Source organism: Nyctibius grandis, chromosome 9 (assembly GCF_013368605.1).
Source record: "Nyctibius grandis isolate bNycGra1 chromosome 9, bNycGra1.pri, whole genome shotgun sequence".
NCBI classification, from domain to species: domain Eukaryota; kingdom Metazoa; phylum Chordata; class Aves; order Nyctibiiformes; family Nyctibiidae; genus Nyctibius; species Nyctibius grandis.
This window is the reverse complement of record NC_090666.1, coordinates 16,300,517-16,316,099: the sequence shown is the minus strand read 5'-3', so window position 1 is coordinate 16,316,099 and position 15,583 is coordinate 16,300,517. Positions and strand designations below refer to the sequence as shown.

Here is a 15,583-nt window from a genome sequence, read left to right as displayed (position 1 = left end):
GGGTCTCTGTGTTCTAAAATCAGATTGTTGCCAGGTTTAGTTTTGGCAGCTTGCAAGATAAGTGAAAGGTTTGGCTGAGAACAGAAGGTATCACTGGCAATGCTGCTTCATCTCTGCTCAGTGAAGAAAGATAATGCTATTCTCTTAACTTTCTACAAAGAGGCTTTTGTAAACAAAAGAATAGTGACTGTGTAAATGTCCCATCATACTCTCTCCTTGCCTTTTAGCCCTCTTCCCTCCACTCAACATGTGCTTCATTCCTAAAGCAAACCAGAAAAAATACAGATTAAGATTCATAACCTTGATACAATTTTCTCCAGGTTTTTGTAGATTACAGACTGATGCAAAAGTTAATAATTTACGTGGAAGCCATATTGCATCTCTCCAGGTAACCCTGACTTGAAATGAGCCTTCTGCCAGTGTCTCTGGTGTTTTGTTTGAAGATGAGTGACAGCACATTCTCACATCTGCTTGCAACTAGCTCTGGAATTCGCAGCGTACGTGGGTTTTGCCAAGCAGCACTCTCTCGTATGTGTAATAATCACTAGGTGGTGCTATCCCAAAAGCAAGAAGGAATTTGAGACTGGTAACGTGGGTCTGACAGTTACTGAAAATGTAGTTCTTAAATACCAGTAAGAACAAAAAGATGCCTTTCCCACCCTGAGAAGATCCTCTGTTTGAAGTATATTTATATAACTGTCATGTCTTCCGCTGCCAAAAACTGAGCAGCAGCAAGAAAATAAATATTAAAAAGACTAAATTCTTTTACTAATTTAAGGTCATGTTAATCCCTGTAATTTATCAAATATACTTATCCGCTCTTAACAAATGCTTCTATTTCACAGTAGCAGACTGTGTAGTTTAAAGGGCCAGAAATTAACAGCAGGACATTAAATATACATTTGTAATAGTAATTTATGGTTAAGAGAGTGCACAATTACTGATATGAGACACCAGAAATTAAACATTCTGGCACTAATCTTGTAGTATGTACAGCACGTTTTGTCATCTTTCAGTGGAAACTTAGGCACATTCGGCACATTTTGGAATCTGTTTGCACTTTCTAGGGACCGTTAACCTCAAAACTGAATGAACATATTCTGGTTTAACCTACCAATTCTCCCAATTGCTTCCATATTTGTCACTTTTTTTCTACAGACACAGCTTCTTGTGCTGACAATTTTGTATATTCTGAAATGTAAATAGAATTTACTCTAAATACAAGACAGAAGTAGAGTGTTTTAAAAAAAAAAAGTTGCCACTACTCCAGTTGAATATGCATGTTCCCATTCAGATATAATGCATTCCTGTTTATATCTAGTTTTGGTTTATCACTGTTGCAGCTAAAGCATCAGAGAGAAAAGGAATCATGCAATTAGAAAATAGAGTACCCATGTGAGAGAAGAGGGCTTTAATTGGAAAAATTAAGGAGAGCCTCGGTACTCCTCACTAGTGGCATCAGTGAGGAGTCAGACCATTTAACTCACTGTCCTGATATTCAAGAATTTTTGCAGCATCACCTTTAAGTGGTGGTATCATCAGACTGCTCAGGCAAAGCACTACTGGGGCTTTTTGAGACTGCAGCTCCCTCTTCCACTTTTCCTGTCTCTTACCTTGTGTTCCCCAGCTGACCAGATCATGCTGGCAGGATAGGGAGGTGTGCCAGAGGGGCTTTATCTTCTCAGAAAAGCTGCAGCACAACATGATTCTCTACTCTTGAAACACAATCTCTGCAGACTTTTCCCCCTTCTGTGACTCATAGACCTTTAGAGCTTTTGTCAGGGTTACTCTGCTCTGCCTCAGGTACTTGCTGGAGAGAGCGGGAGGGAAGGAAGGGGAAATCCTTCAGCCTTCCCACCACCAGAGCAGAGATGCTGTGGAAACGTCCCTCACCTAGCTCTGAGGATCTGTAGGGGCTGGGCTTGGCTGCATAAAAAATTACAGAGCTGGGCACCATTACTGCTACAGCAACATCGTGTCTAATAATTTTGGTAGCATTGGGTATTGCTCACACATTCAGTGTGATATAGTATCAATATATTATCCATTGCTAATAAACACTCCTTGTTCATGGTGCCTAGGTATATGAGCATAATCTGCCAAAGGGAACTGGGATGAAAGTTTTCACAACCTTCACTGAAGAGTTAGGATAGTGGTGTTTTAACAAAGGAATATTTTCTCCAAAATAGGAGGAAAATAGATTTTTTTCAAAACCAAATTAATTATAATTAGCCTGCCTAAAGGTCATTTTACTTCCTCAGTATTGATTTTTAGTTTGTGTTCTTTATGCCTTTGAGTCTCCAGCCCTGCTTACAACCCTCAGACAAAAACTAATTATAAGCAATGTAGGTCTCATAAAAAAAAATGCAAACAACTAATGGACCACATGCTGAGAGAGAATGTAAAAAAAATGTTTCAGGCTTTCTTTATGCACACTAAAGAACACAAGAACTAGGGCCTTTTGCAAAATCACTTTAAAGAACTGCTTTTCACCACTCCTTGGTGATAAGAGTACTATCTCAATATTAATTAGTCTGTAACTTTGATAGCAGCTGATTCCTCATGAAGAGTTAGAAACTGAGGGAAACATGGATTTCCTTGCATTTCAATCCCATGAACAGATACTTCTGGGCATAGAATGAAATCTTGGCCAGTTGAAGTCCTAGGGGCTTTGCCACTGTTTTCAGTGGAACCATGATTTAACCTGCCATGTTTGTCACTGTGCATTCCTACTGAGTACAAGCCCTTCCTCTAGCGATAAGTAGTGGCAGGTCTCTTCACTTGGTGTGTGTCATACTAACGCACTGAAATATAGCATGTTTCCATTTGGGCTTAGCGTATTTTTTTCTCTTAATTCCACACATCACAATAGAGCAAAAGACTCAAATACATGTTAATTTTACTAATTTATCCTACAATAAAATCTTTTTATAATGCTACTTTTGTGTTAGTATTTTCACTTCTAAGAGTTAACTGCAGCCACTCTAAGTCAAATGAATCGGAAACAAAGCCATTGTAATGATACAAGAAAGATGAATCAGAATTTATATTTTGTAAGAATTTGGGTCAAGTTAATGGAAGCTATATATTTTTCACTTGGGACACAGAGGCTTTCCTACTTCTAACTGGCCCATATGTTAAAAGCATATAAAAGTTAATCATTTTTGCTTTGCTGTTGGTGTGGTGTGTGCAAAGAGAGGTTTTAAACCACAGCTGTGCAGTGTAATAATTGTGAACTTCACCGGGTTGCAGATGTGGGACATCAGTAAACTAAATTAAATGTAGCTTAACTGAGTTTGAGAGGTAGAGTGTTGGATTAGTTTTCATTTAGTTTTTCAGTTGAGCATTTTACAGTTGTGTTTCTTTTTCTTCACATCCTAAGGTTTTACGTCGTAGGACAAATGCAGAACACAAATACTCACAAGATTGGCTAGCAGTAGGATCTAAAACATGCCCTATAATAGCCCTAAAAATGGAAAACAGAAACAGAACCATCTATCAGATCAAAGTTAAGGTTTCAGTCCTGCTAAAGCTTTATATAAGACGTAACAATTATTTACTGTTGAGGGGATAACTCCCTATAAATAGAGTCAGTGAATCTCTGGAATTGCACATGGCAGTACGCACAACAGCTGAGAAGAAGGGTCAAGTTAGATTTATCACATTTATGTTTGGTAAAGGGTATTGCCCAAGCAGAAGTCCATTGTTTTTAATATGCGACTTCACAGATTACATTGTACTGAAAACAGGCAAAGGGCATAGATTTTTGTTGTCTCCGAGTGCTTGCAAATTGAACCCTAAAAAAAAGTACAAGTGGGCCAGTTTAAGAAGAGATATTGATGAGCTTACTGTTTTGGTTCATAATAGGCCATTCTCTGCAGAACAAATCTTGAGAATAATTTTTCTTTACCTTTCTCTCAGAAGAGAGGAGATATCTTTTAAATTTTCATGTTTCTAGCCTAACTTCTCAATTCTATAATGAACATTATCTCACAGTAGTGAACAATAATCTTAACACTTCATTGTATACTAATTAAATTTGAAATGTGTTGATATTGAGGAAGCAAAAGATGTATTACACAGAAGATGTTACTGTTTTTAATATTAACTAGAAGACTGTGGGATCTGACTGCAGCATATACAGAATTTAAATAGAGAAATATTCAGAGAACATTATACAGTAGCTGTTTTAATGAGTAGTTTTCTGGGCAGTTTCTACAGGCACTGTGTGCTACAAGGTCAAACTGTATCAAAGATGTATGGTACATCATTGGAAGCATTAAGTTGCTCTCAAGATCAAATCCTAGAAGAGCAATTGTTTTTAAATTTGCTAGTGAGTTTGTAGAGCAGATAAATTTGTTGAATATTCAGATAACCTTGCTGGTTTGAATATCCATAATGTTTTTTTGATGTGTCCTTTACAAAGAATGTGCTTGTATTTCCCACTCTCTTCAAATAATTGAATTAGGGGTTAATGTATCTAAGAGATGAATGTAGTTGGTGGAAAACAAACCTTTGGTCTGTGCTGGATGTGTGTATTTGTTTCAGAGTATTTTGTACTCTGGGTGTGCTGTCTTACTATGATTTTGTACTTTTATCCATTTTCTTTATTCCTTCACCCTACAACAAACTGTAAAGATCAGTACTTTACTAAACCAGCATTATCTTTTCTCTTGTTATTTGACTTTGTCCTACTTATTCCAACCTGTTGTGGCTTTATGTAGGAGAGCCTATAACTGAACTGCTTGGACAGCAGGTCACAGTGCATGTCAAAGACAGAAAATGCATTTGTTTGTATGAATGGGTATTTGTTTCGTTAAGTGTGGAGATACAAACATAAATGAGAATAATGTTTTGAATTACCACAAAAATACCTGATTTTGGGCTATCTGTGATAATATATGGAAGTACTGAGATCCAGAGGAGCAAACGTTCAGTTGTGAAGCCTTTCAGACTTGATTAAATTAGTAGTCAACATCATTAATGCCTAGATTTCAAAAATGGGGAGGCCTGGGACTTTCATAAAGTTCTGTAACCATGTTTCATCCTAAATTAAGACTTCTAAAAGACAGCTCTTCTCTTGAAGTGTCAAAACCTGGTTTTGACACCATTTTTATCCTGTTAGGGTCTTAACCACCAAGAAGAAAGTTAGTCATAGTGAGGTCAGAGAAAATGTTATTCTATTTTATTCCATGTGCTTTCAGTGACATCTTTATATCTGAATTTTTACCACTGAATTCATTGGGGATCTTCACTGGCTTTAGTAGGATTTTGATCAGACTGTGTATGTATGGAGCAGCTTCAGTAGCAGGTCATAAGTGATGGAATGTATACCATAAAATGTTTTATACACTGTATGGAGAGCGAACATACTCTGGAAATACAGTGGGCTGGAAATTGCAGTTCTTGACTTCTCCTGGCTTTCCTGTTTATTCATTGTTCTTGTAGAAAATTATTTTGACCTCAGGTTTAACTGAGTACTGTGAAGCTTAATTAGTGTTTGAGAGCTGTCCTGAGATCATCAGAGACAAGATGCTAAGGTGTGAGCTATCAGAATGCTTGCTGTTGGTTCATGTTGGTGAGGGAGCATAGATAAAATACTGAGATAACTATCATGTTCTTCATAATCAAACTTTAACCTTTCTAAATAAAGCATATATGATTTGGGGGAAAAAAAATCTTACGTAACATCCAAGAGGAAGGATGTCAATTACATAAAACAATGAGGAAGACCAGAGGTGAATCAGCATGTGTGGTAACCATATTTTCAACCTGTATATGTTTTTAGAAGTATTCTTCCACATACCCCTGGAAGAAGAAATAAACTTCTTGTCTGTCCTGAATAGAGGTAATTAGAGTAAGGGCGTTTTGGCTAATGCTGAAAATTAATGGAGAATGCCTCAACAATGAAGTCTTCACAGAAAGTACACCTCTGTAGTTTTCTTCTAATCTCAGGTATATATGTGGTACAGGAACCACAGCAATCTGCTGGGGCAACAGAAAACCTTGTGTTGATGGTGAGGTACTTTGCCAACGACACAGACTGCAGCGTTCTGTACTGTCTGCTGTTACCCAGAGATTTCAAGGTTTGTTGTCCTGAGTTGATTACGTACGACAGCATCAAATCGTACACTACCAAAGATGTGGACGGAAGTTGCTAAGGACCATATCTGAAAGAAATGGCCCGTGTCTTCTGACAATGTATAAATCGTAAAAAGCTGAGTCACTTTGTTCTGTAATGCAGCAGCTGGGAGACTGACCAGATCAGGCTATGGCCAGCCTGTCATTCAGTCTCCAGCCAGTTAGTCAAGTCTTCAGCTAGTCAAGCTACAGACCTGACTAAAGAAAATGCTGGGCATCAAGCAGTAGAAAACTCCAGCATTGTTTACACTGTAACTTCTAATTGCTTTTTCCAAACAATTTTTTGGGTTTTTTTCATTTTTGTCTAGATGCAGCTTCAGTTAACTCTCAGCTGTACTTAGTGTGCCATCCTATCATTAGTCCTGTGTTTGGACAGAGGTGTCCAACCGATGATCACCTGGCTGTGGCTGAATAAAGAGTTTGTCCAGGAGACAATCCGTTCCCCCTCTGCTACCCTGTTTTCCAGAACCACCTGACCCTCCCTTGTCCTGTGCCTGGGAACTTGTCCATCATGTGATCAGGCTATAGCATATGTGCTTCGCCTGCTGTCTGTAAGGTTGGTCATGTCGTGGGACTATGATGTTCTGAGAATCACATAAGGTTTGCTTGTGTATCCCATGATCACATACGTACCTGTGATAGTTCGGTGAACACACTCCCCATCGAGTAGATGGCTACACAAGTCTGATTCAGTTCAGCTGGAAAACTGGGCATGTTGCTTAAAGTAGCCATTAATACTCAAGGTTGTGTATTTAAAATATCTTGGTCACTACCACTAGCTAATTATATACCATAATCTCTTCTTCTTTACTAGGTAAGGGTAAAAGTTAAGAACTTTCTTACTGAGATCATACATTTACGTATCTTGGAATATAGTAGGCAGTTTGACCTTCATTTCGTCTCAGCTGCTGTCAGTGTCTTTCTTCCCTTGCATTCTACCAGAAGTCTACTAACCTACTGTGTTAAAACAATATTTCAGCATAGCAGTGATGATGCTTACAAGCAAAGTTTTATTTGTTGCTGTAAACATCATGCTGTGTGTTTGCCAGTGTGTTGCCTTATTAATATGGGAAGTGACTGCTGAAGTGTCTGCGATATATGCAGTAGAAAGCATAGCAGCACTGAATTTACACTCAGGTTCTTCAATTCCAGTCTAGCAATGTAAAGCTTTTAAGTATCTGTAAATATGATCTGTGTCTACTTCATGCTAATAAGACTAAAGAAACCTTTAGTGTAATCAAGAATCAGGATCAGAATTTGTCAGTTCACTGTGGCATGGATTTTTCATTTCAAATAATCTGGGCCAAAAAGTGCATCTTTTTTGCTCCTGAAGCAATTACCATAATTAGGTTATTCCCACGTGGGCCTCACTAAGTTTTCATGGTCATCAGATTCTGTTTTATAATACGGATCTGATTTTGGAAATACTGTTTCTCATTTTTTATTTACTTATTCTGAGCAGGAAGTGAAGTGATTCTCTTTTCAGACTAAGCAGCAGTGGAAGTGTGTTTGTACTGATAGTTGTATTCTACGGACAGTATTTTTATAAATATATTCTTGTGTAAAATGTGTAGTATATGAGAAAATTGGATTCTTAGCTTTTTATTGCACAAGATTAGCTTAAATTACTTCAGTGACTCAAAAGAATAGAGTTTTGATAGTCAGTGACCAGATTCAAATTAGTACTCAATAAAAAAGTACATGTATTCATTTATAGTCGAGCTAAGAAAAGCTTAGTCTTACAGTAGCAGAAGATGAAAATGCATTATGGAGATAAGCAGTAGACTTCTTTAAGCTAGATAAAATGTACTGAAAGGAAAGACAGAGAAGAATCTGTGTATGTCAAAGACATTGTCTGACTCTGTACATCTTCTGGAGTGCAAGTGCTTAGCGGTGATTAGAAGTCGTGTCAATGAAATATGAATGCATTGTAGCATTTCTGACCATACTGTATCTACATGGTGTTTCAAGTAACCTCTCTTTATCTGAACCAGAGGCATGAAAGAAATTAATAAATTATATGAGGATAAGGACAGAGCTTGTACTGTGCCCTCTATATAATAGTAATATCCCTGATACAGCTTGCACACTAAGGTGACTTTGTCATTAGACTCTTTCTCTGTAAGTCATTTGCACTTCACAAACTAGACATTATATCAAAGCTTAATGTAATTCTTACCTGGCATGCTCTTACTTTGGGAGGAGTGATCTGTTGCAGACATAACCAAAATTGAGGCTATAAATACAGTGCTAATATTACTAATATTTGCTTGATACTATTTATAGAATCCATCACCTAAGAATAATGAAGCACTGACAAACTGTAAGTAACATCAGAACATCCAGACAGAGAGTGTACTTTTCCTGATAATTCTGGAAAGTCAACAGCTGGACAAATCATTAATTTGGCCAGATCACACAGGATTAAGTGCTGGGGATGCAAGTGAGAAACCAGGAATGCTGACTAGTCCCTTCTGAGATGTAGAGAGCACTTCCAAAGTCCAACCTGAAAAAAGCAACCCATTTCTTTTTTTCTGTGCTGCGTAAATACTTGAAATACTTTCAAAAATTCTCCAGTTTGGCTTTGCATAATAGAAGAGATACGGTACTTTGACAGTATGGTCTTTCTCACTTAGCTGAAATGAGGAATCAGTGAAGAATATGTTTGCAGAGATGTGAGATCTCCAGCTTCAAGATAAAAGCAGTTTTGCTGAGCATTGGCACAGTGAGCTTAGCCAGTGAGTGCACAGGTTTTTGTGCTGCTACTTCTCTTTCTGTTGGAAGCTGTCAGAGCATTTCGCAGACTTTGATGACTGAAACTTCTCAAAGCATTAATGACATTCCTAACTTTATTAAAACAGAGGGAAAAAGAGAAACATTGGGGCTGACTGACTCCCCCACTGACACAAATGAATCCCAGAGACCTTAGTCTATGATCCGGCAGACGCATAGGTAGGAGCCTTAATATTTCAGATGAGCAGTCCCATTGAACTGAAAAGGAAATGCATGTGAATAAAATTAAACATGTACATGTTTAAAAGATTAATCCTAATTTTAACCATTAACTTCTTTCCCCTCCCTCGTGAATGCGTTTTCCAAAAAAACCTGACAGAATTTTGAGAAGGTTTTAAATCGCTTAGTTGGTCCATTTTTTGGAGTTGGATTTAATATAGGTAGTATTTTATTTAAGTCTACATGGATGTCACTTGTATTTTCTTTAAAGTGTTGACCATACAATAGGTGTGAAGCCAGATTTCTGAAAGGCACAGTGCAGTCTTTTAACCTTTAACCAGTTTAACCTTTCAAGGAACCCATGGCAGTTTTAACTGGAGATGTTATTATCTAAAAACATTTGTTCTTCAAATATTGATGTTCTTCACAAAGTGGAATAACATTTAATTATTTTTGGTGTGTAAAGTAATAAATGACCTTGTAAATGAAAATTGAATGCAGAAACAGCTACCAAATGTTTACTGACTGTAAACACCATGATAACTCTGGGTGAAACATTTCTTATTACGTAGACTAATTTTCAAACGACGTTTGTTCTGTTTATTAGTTTTAATGGCTTAGACATGTTAAAGATAGGTAGTATTTTCATGAACATGAACTACTTGAGATGACTAATTCATGAACTTTTATTGAAGTATCATTTTGTGTTCTATCTGGAAAAGAAAATCCTAATAACTTTTTTCTATGGATTTCATCTGATGCTACAATTCAGTAGTTAGTAATTAGATAGGGATTCACTTGACACATGAAATAAGCACTGATAAGAATCCGTTCCTAGAAGGAACTAACTAATGAACAAAATCACAATATGTGAAGCTTTTCTTTTTTTTTTTAAGTAGGAACTGACCGCTTTTGGGGTTTTTTTGGTTTATGAAGTCATTAAAGATTTTTGATTAATAAAAAGGTTTATTTATTTGCTTGGTTTGCCAGATAAGAAATGTTTAGTTTTTGTATTGCATGAGGAACTAAGGGGAGCTCAGGGATATTAATTATAAACCCTAGAAACCTCATACCAGCAGTGAGTGTGGTAAACCTTGAGCAACTATCTTATCATTCTAAATTTTACTTGGTTATTAGAGTTTTGTAACTTGTTATAAAACACAATAAAATTTTAGTCATTTTGAACAATCTGATTCAAATTTGATTCTTCTCCCAACTCCCTTCTTTTGTCCCAGTGTTGTGTCATCAGTTCTCCAGTGCAAGGCTTTCAATCTTTAGACTTGCTAATCTGAAGAACAACCTTTCCAGGTTGTCTACTTTAGCCAAAAAAGGCAAAAAAGAGTAATTTCTAACACACAAAAATATCAAAATTACAGCTGAAAGAAAAATAAATTCACTAACTACTTGCTCATTAAAGTCTTCATTTTAAGCTTAGAGAGATACATGCATATACCATATGTACCATGTGTATATATAGATATATAAGATTTTCAAAATAGAGTTGCAGTTCCCATTAACATATACATTATAGCCTAAAGCAGTTTCCAAAAATGTGGACATACCTTGTATTCTGCACTGTGATTTAGACTGTCAGGTAACACATGCTGTTAGATCTGGAAATGACATGCCAGTTTTGTAGCATTATGTCAATCCCAATGCCTGCAGCTTAAAAGAGAAATACTTTTTAAATGAATACAGAATGTTTGAATCGCTCCAAAGAATGCCATTGCCGTGTTTGAGTGCTGGCCCCCAGATTGTTTTCAGGGGATTGGTATTTTTCTTGTTTGGAGAGAAGCAAGAGCAAAAATTCCTTTCAGTGTTATGTGGACACTAGGTTTGCTCTGCTCCCTGATGAAATAATTACCAGCGATTAAGTGTTCTTGGTTTTCATTTTTCCCATCCTGCCTTCTTATCAGTTATGTGATATATAGTTTAGCAAAACTCTGAAGACTTTAGAGTTATTGGCTTTCTGTAAAGCAAACAGCTAAACACTGGAGTTGATGCAAACAAGGCACTTAGCATCTGAAAGAAGTGTTAACACTTTATTTACATTTAAATTAAAATGGACACTTATTTATGTGTTCTGGTTCTGAAAGGTGTGTGGTACATCTGCAGAGGCCTATTGTTTATTCATGCTGTAAATCCTTTGAAATGTGTTAAAATGCTTCCCACTCATTATAAAAATCCTGCCACCCATGGATTAGGGCTTTGATGTCACCAATCCTGCTTCAAAGGGTTCTTTCAATGCTATTAATCACAGTTTAGCCTCTGAAGATATAGCCAGAGAAAACATTTGGACATCTTGTGCTAGACTTGCTAAAACTTTGAAATATACAGTGTCTTGCATATGCACAGTCCCATATCACTTCCTCTCTTTTCTCTGAGCCTTTATTTTGAAAAGCTATTTTGTCATGACTTTGGCTTTCTACAAGTACAGAGGAAAAGTTTAGGACACATCATACTGTACATTTAAAAAAAGGCACTTGTCTTTCAGCTGACACCACAATATATTTTTGCCTGAGGAATGGAGTCAGTCTTTAAAAACCTCAAGGGGCAATAAGATTGGGGATTAAGCACACCTATATGTCAAAAGGTCAAAAAAAGATACTGTCTTATCATTTTCTCATCTCTTCCATTAGTTTGTGAGCTTAAGATGCTGTCTAAACACTTCAGGATCCACATGATTTCATAGAAACACGGTTGTTTCTGCTGTCTTTTTCTCCTTTAAATCTCTCAATGAGTCACAGAGAAATTGATTACTAGTGATTGAGCTGTATGCCTTTGTGCTGTTGTTTTCGTGAGCTCAGTAGCTAAGGTCAGTGACATACCACCTTATCACTGACTTTTTCCTCCCTTTTAAATCAACACTGTGCTCTGTCATGCCTGAGCTGAATGCTCTGCAGGCACAATTGGTAATGAGCGGGGTGTGGAAGAAGTGTGGTGGTGTCTGCTATTTTTAGTACTATTGTACAAGCTGATTTTCCACCATATAAATTTTTCCCTGCTAAACTTCTTGAATGGTTTTTGCAGTATGTATTTCTTTCTTTTTGAACAGGTAACTTGGCACAGGCAAGAGCCAGAGTGACAGCAGCATCTAGGTCTTTGCCTCCGCAGCTTAGCACTGGGCGTATAAAGGTTAGTAGTGTCCCCTTTGAAGACAGGCAGTTGTTCATAAAATATTACAGTGAGACTGTGGACACCATGCTTAGCTGATGTAGGTGCATAGTGAGGTTCCTACCAAATGAGAGTCTGCTTTAATATCAGAAAACATGCACCTCAGCTGGGAGCACTGTTCCCAGCTTTAGTGAGGACCCCAGTGAAGAATCAATTTACTACTAATTAATCTTTAAACTTTTGGAGTGAAGTCTCACATTGATATTGATAGCCATATTCCTCTTCATTTCAATGGAGTCAAGGCTTTACTCTGGCAATTTTGGCCTAGAAAGAGATTTAATTAGGTAAAATTTGAATAGTGTATTTAAGAGTATGAAAGGCAAAATAAAAAAAAGATCCGTTCCTTTTTTATTCAGCTTGCAAGTGAAAAACCAGGGGACATTTGTGACTGATAGATGACCAGAAAAGAACAATTCAACAAAACCACTATTCTTTAAAAAGAAAAACTGTAGAATTTAAATGCTGCTGGATTTTGCCATAAAAATATGTGGCATAATTGCAAAAGGGTGGGATAATTTTATGGCAGTTAATAGGAGGTGTTGCCAAGTGTGTACACTTCATTTGTGAGGGTTCCTCAAACTGATAGCATGTACACTCTCTCCCCACTTCCTAAGTAGTACTGTTAGAGTGAACTTAGTTAAGGATTAGGGGTTTTTTTTGCCTCCAAAGCAAACAATAATATTTTTTAAAAACAAATGTGGTAACAGCAACTGTTCAAAAGTCTACAGAATTTTATCTTCTGGGTTTTCTATTTCTTTTCATTCTCTCCTGTTATTAGGAGCTCATGCTCAAATGTTGATACAGTAATTTGTGTCGCCCAGACATCTATATCCTTCACTGTACCTGCAATTACAGATGTGGATTTTGGAGATTTATTTCCTCCCTGATATAAACACTTTCAGTGCTGAAGGACAGATAATGGCCTTTCCAGTTTTCTTGTATTAAAGACACATTGTCTTCCACATCCAGCTATATTCAGCATAAGCTTTCTAAGCATACATTTTATTGATACAGCTGGAATGGAACAGAGCAGTTCTCTTTTAGAGCTTTAATAAACACAATCAGTTATACTAAGTAGCGTTTAAGTGGTTTTTACTCACTCTTCAAATTTTTAAAGGAGCTAAAAGGCATGCATCAGTGCAGCACTATTCAGAAAATGTTAATTCAAGGAGTTTTTAGCTGAAAAAATTCTTTCTTATAATTTCATAAAACTTATGATTAAAACAACTTCAGGAAAAAGATTTTAAATCATTATTTTGCAATTTATTAAAAAAATCTGAATGTAGTAATTTTGTTTGGAAGTTTTGGAAATTTTAATTTATTATTTATTTTATGAGCTTTTTTGCTTTTGCAAAACATATTATTTGGTTTTACAGTATTTCATATCATGTCAGCAGCAGGTGTGGTCAATATGTGAAAGTAATAATTTCCAGTGACTTCATAAGGTGACATGATGTCATAAATCATTCTTTTAATATTGTTTCAAAACTATTATAAGCATTTTTTTTTAGTGATGGAACAGTTTGTCTTTTCTAGGTCAAGCTGTTTTCCATTTCAGTTGTAATCGTATAAATGTATATTGTACGTCGTTACTACTGTCATGTAAAAATGTGACTTAACAGTTGAAATATTCTTCGTTTTAGTTTAAAAATAGTAGCTAGTGATTTAAAACACAAGATTATATCATGACATTCTTATTATGTTCTGTCATTTTCTGACAAGCCAGTTGTGATAAAGCCTATTGCCTGTTTTACATGCAGTTATTGCCCTACCATAAAACTGCATGGCTTCATAGACACACAATGTTATAAATTAACCAGAGACAAAACTTCAAAAGTTCTTACAGGAGAATCTTCCTAGCTTCAGGATCTATCAGAATTTTTCTAATGGAAACTTCAAATATTTCTTGTCAAAAAGATTTGGAAATTGATCCTAGTCCTTACAGATTGCACAGATCTGAATTTACAGCTTCATCCATAGAAAAAGGAATCTCAGAATACTGGTTTTACCCTGATTTTCTGAGAAGTGTATTACATCTCCTCAGTGAGTGTTTCTGACCATCTGTCTTTCTGTGTATTCACTCCCTTCCCCCACAAAAAAAAAAACCAAAACAAAACAAAATCCTTTTGAACCCAGCAGGCTGTAGTAAACCATATTTGACAGAGTGGCAGTCTCAAAGATTGTAAGATTCTACAGGTTTGGTGAAAATAAGCACTTATGAAAAGGAGATGCTTACAGTATCCTACTGCCCAAAAGGCAGAGCGTAAGCTCACCCTTTATTGGCCAGCACATATTCCAGATATGACTGAGAGATCATGAGTGCTGAACCTCCAACAGCAATATCACTGAGAGCTTCTGCGTTTCTAGACAGACAAGAATCCAATTTAGAAGCTGAAATTCATGGGCATTTGGGCTTCAGTGCCGTCCTCAAACTATTTGCTTTTGCTCTTGATTTGGTGTTCTTTACGATTAAATTGTCTGTCTTTTAACATTAAATTAATGTTAAATTAATCAGTAAGTTATTCTGAACTTACTGTCAATATTCACTGGTATGGCTTTTGTCTTCTACCTCACCTTTACTGGAGATTTAGATATCAATTCTCAAAAAGCAGTTGTCTTGCCAAGATAGTTTTGAAACATTCCCATATCCTTCTCCATGGATACGCCTGCTATTCTGATTAGGTCAGTGATGCTTACTTTGTCAGGTAACCTCTAAAGATGTTTGATGTTATCTGTGCTGATAACGCATTTTTCCTTGGATATGTTACAGAATTTTCTGTTAACATCCTTAAAAGAGAAATCAAACTGCATCTTTTTTTTTTTCTCATGTGTTAGTTTGAGATGTGTACTAGTGCATGTACACCACTCTGGGCTAGAACATCACAGATTACAAAAAGATACTGAAATTTTTATGGTCACCCTCATGGAAATCTGTCTCCCTTTGCACCATCTGTATTCTGAATCTTGTCTTCACAAGTTTTCTTTTGATTTCTTCCCGAACACAGAATCCATTTTCTTGATCTATTACTACTTAGTGCTTAATTTCCTTTATATTTTGCATGCAGTCTCCTAAATATCTCCTGAAGGTAAGAGAGACAGTTACTTTATTGAGAACTGTAATCTTTCAGCAATTACTTTTAGAGTTCAGAAGAGTGGTCTTAAGTCAGTGAGTGTTGGAAATGATCATATGGAGCAAAGTCCATGAATTACAGTACAGGTGCTGACAACAGCATTATCCGGTTTATACAAATGCTGCCCGGTCAGAACAGATAAACTGGCACAAAGCAAGCGAATGTTACAATGTTGTTAATGCTCC

General features: G+C 36.6%; 1 protein-coding gene across 1 annotated transcript in view; it reads left to right on the top strand.

Moving 5' to 3' along the window:
* The window catches only part of MYO3B (myosin IIIB), a 195,586-nt gene that overhangs the window by 104,196 nt on the left and 75,807 nt on the right, over nt 1-15,583 (top strand). Inside the window, exons 23-24 of the mRNA XM_068408068.1 lie at nt 12,149-12,228; nt 15,333-15,353. Coding sequence (XP_068264169.1) covers nt 12,149-12,228; nt 15,333-15,353 — 101 coding nt within the window. The remainder of the gene's footprint in view (nt 1-12,148; nt 12,229-15,332; nt 15,354-15,583) is intronic.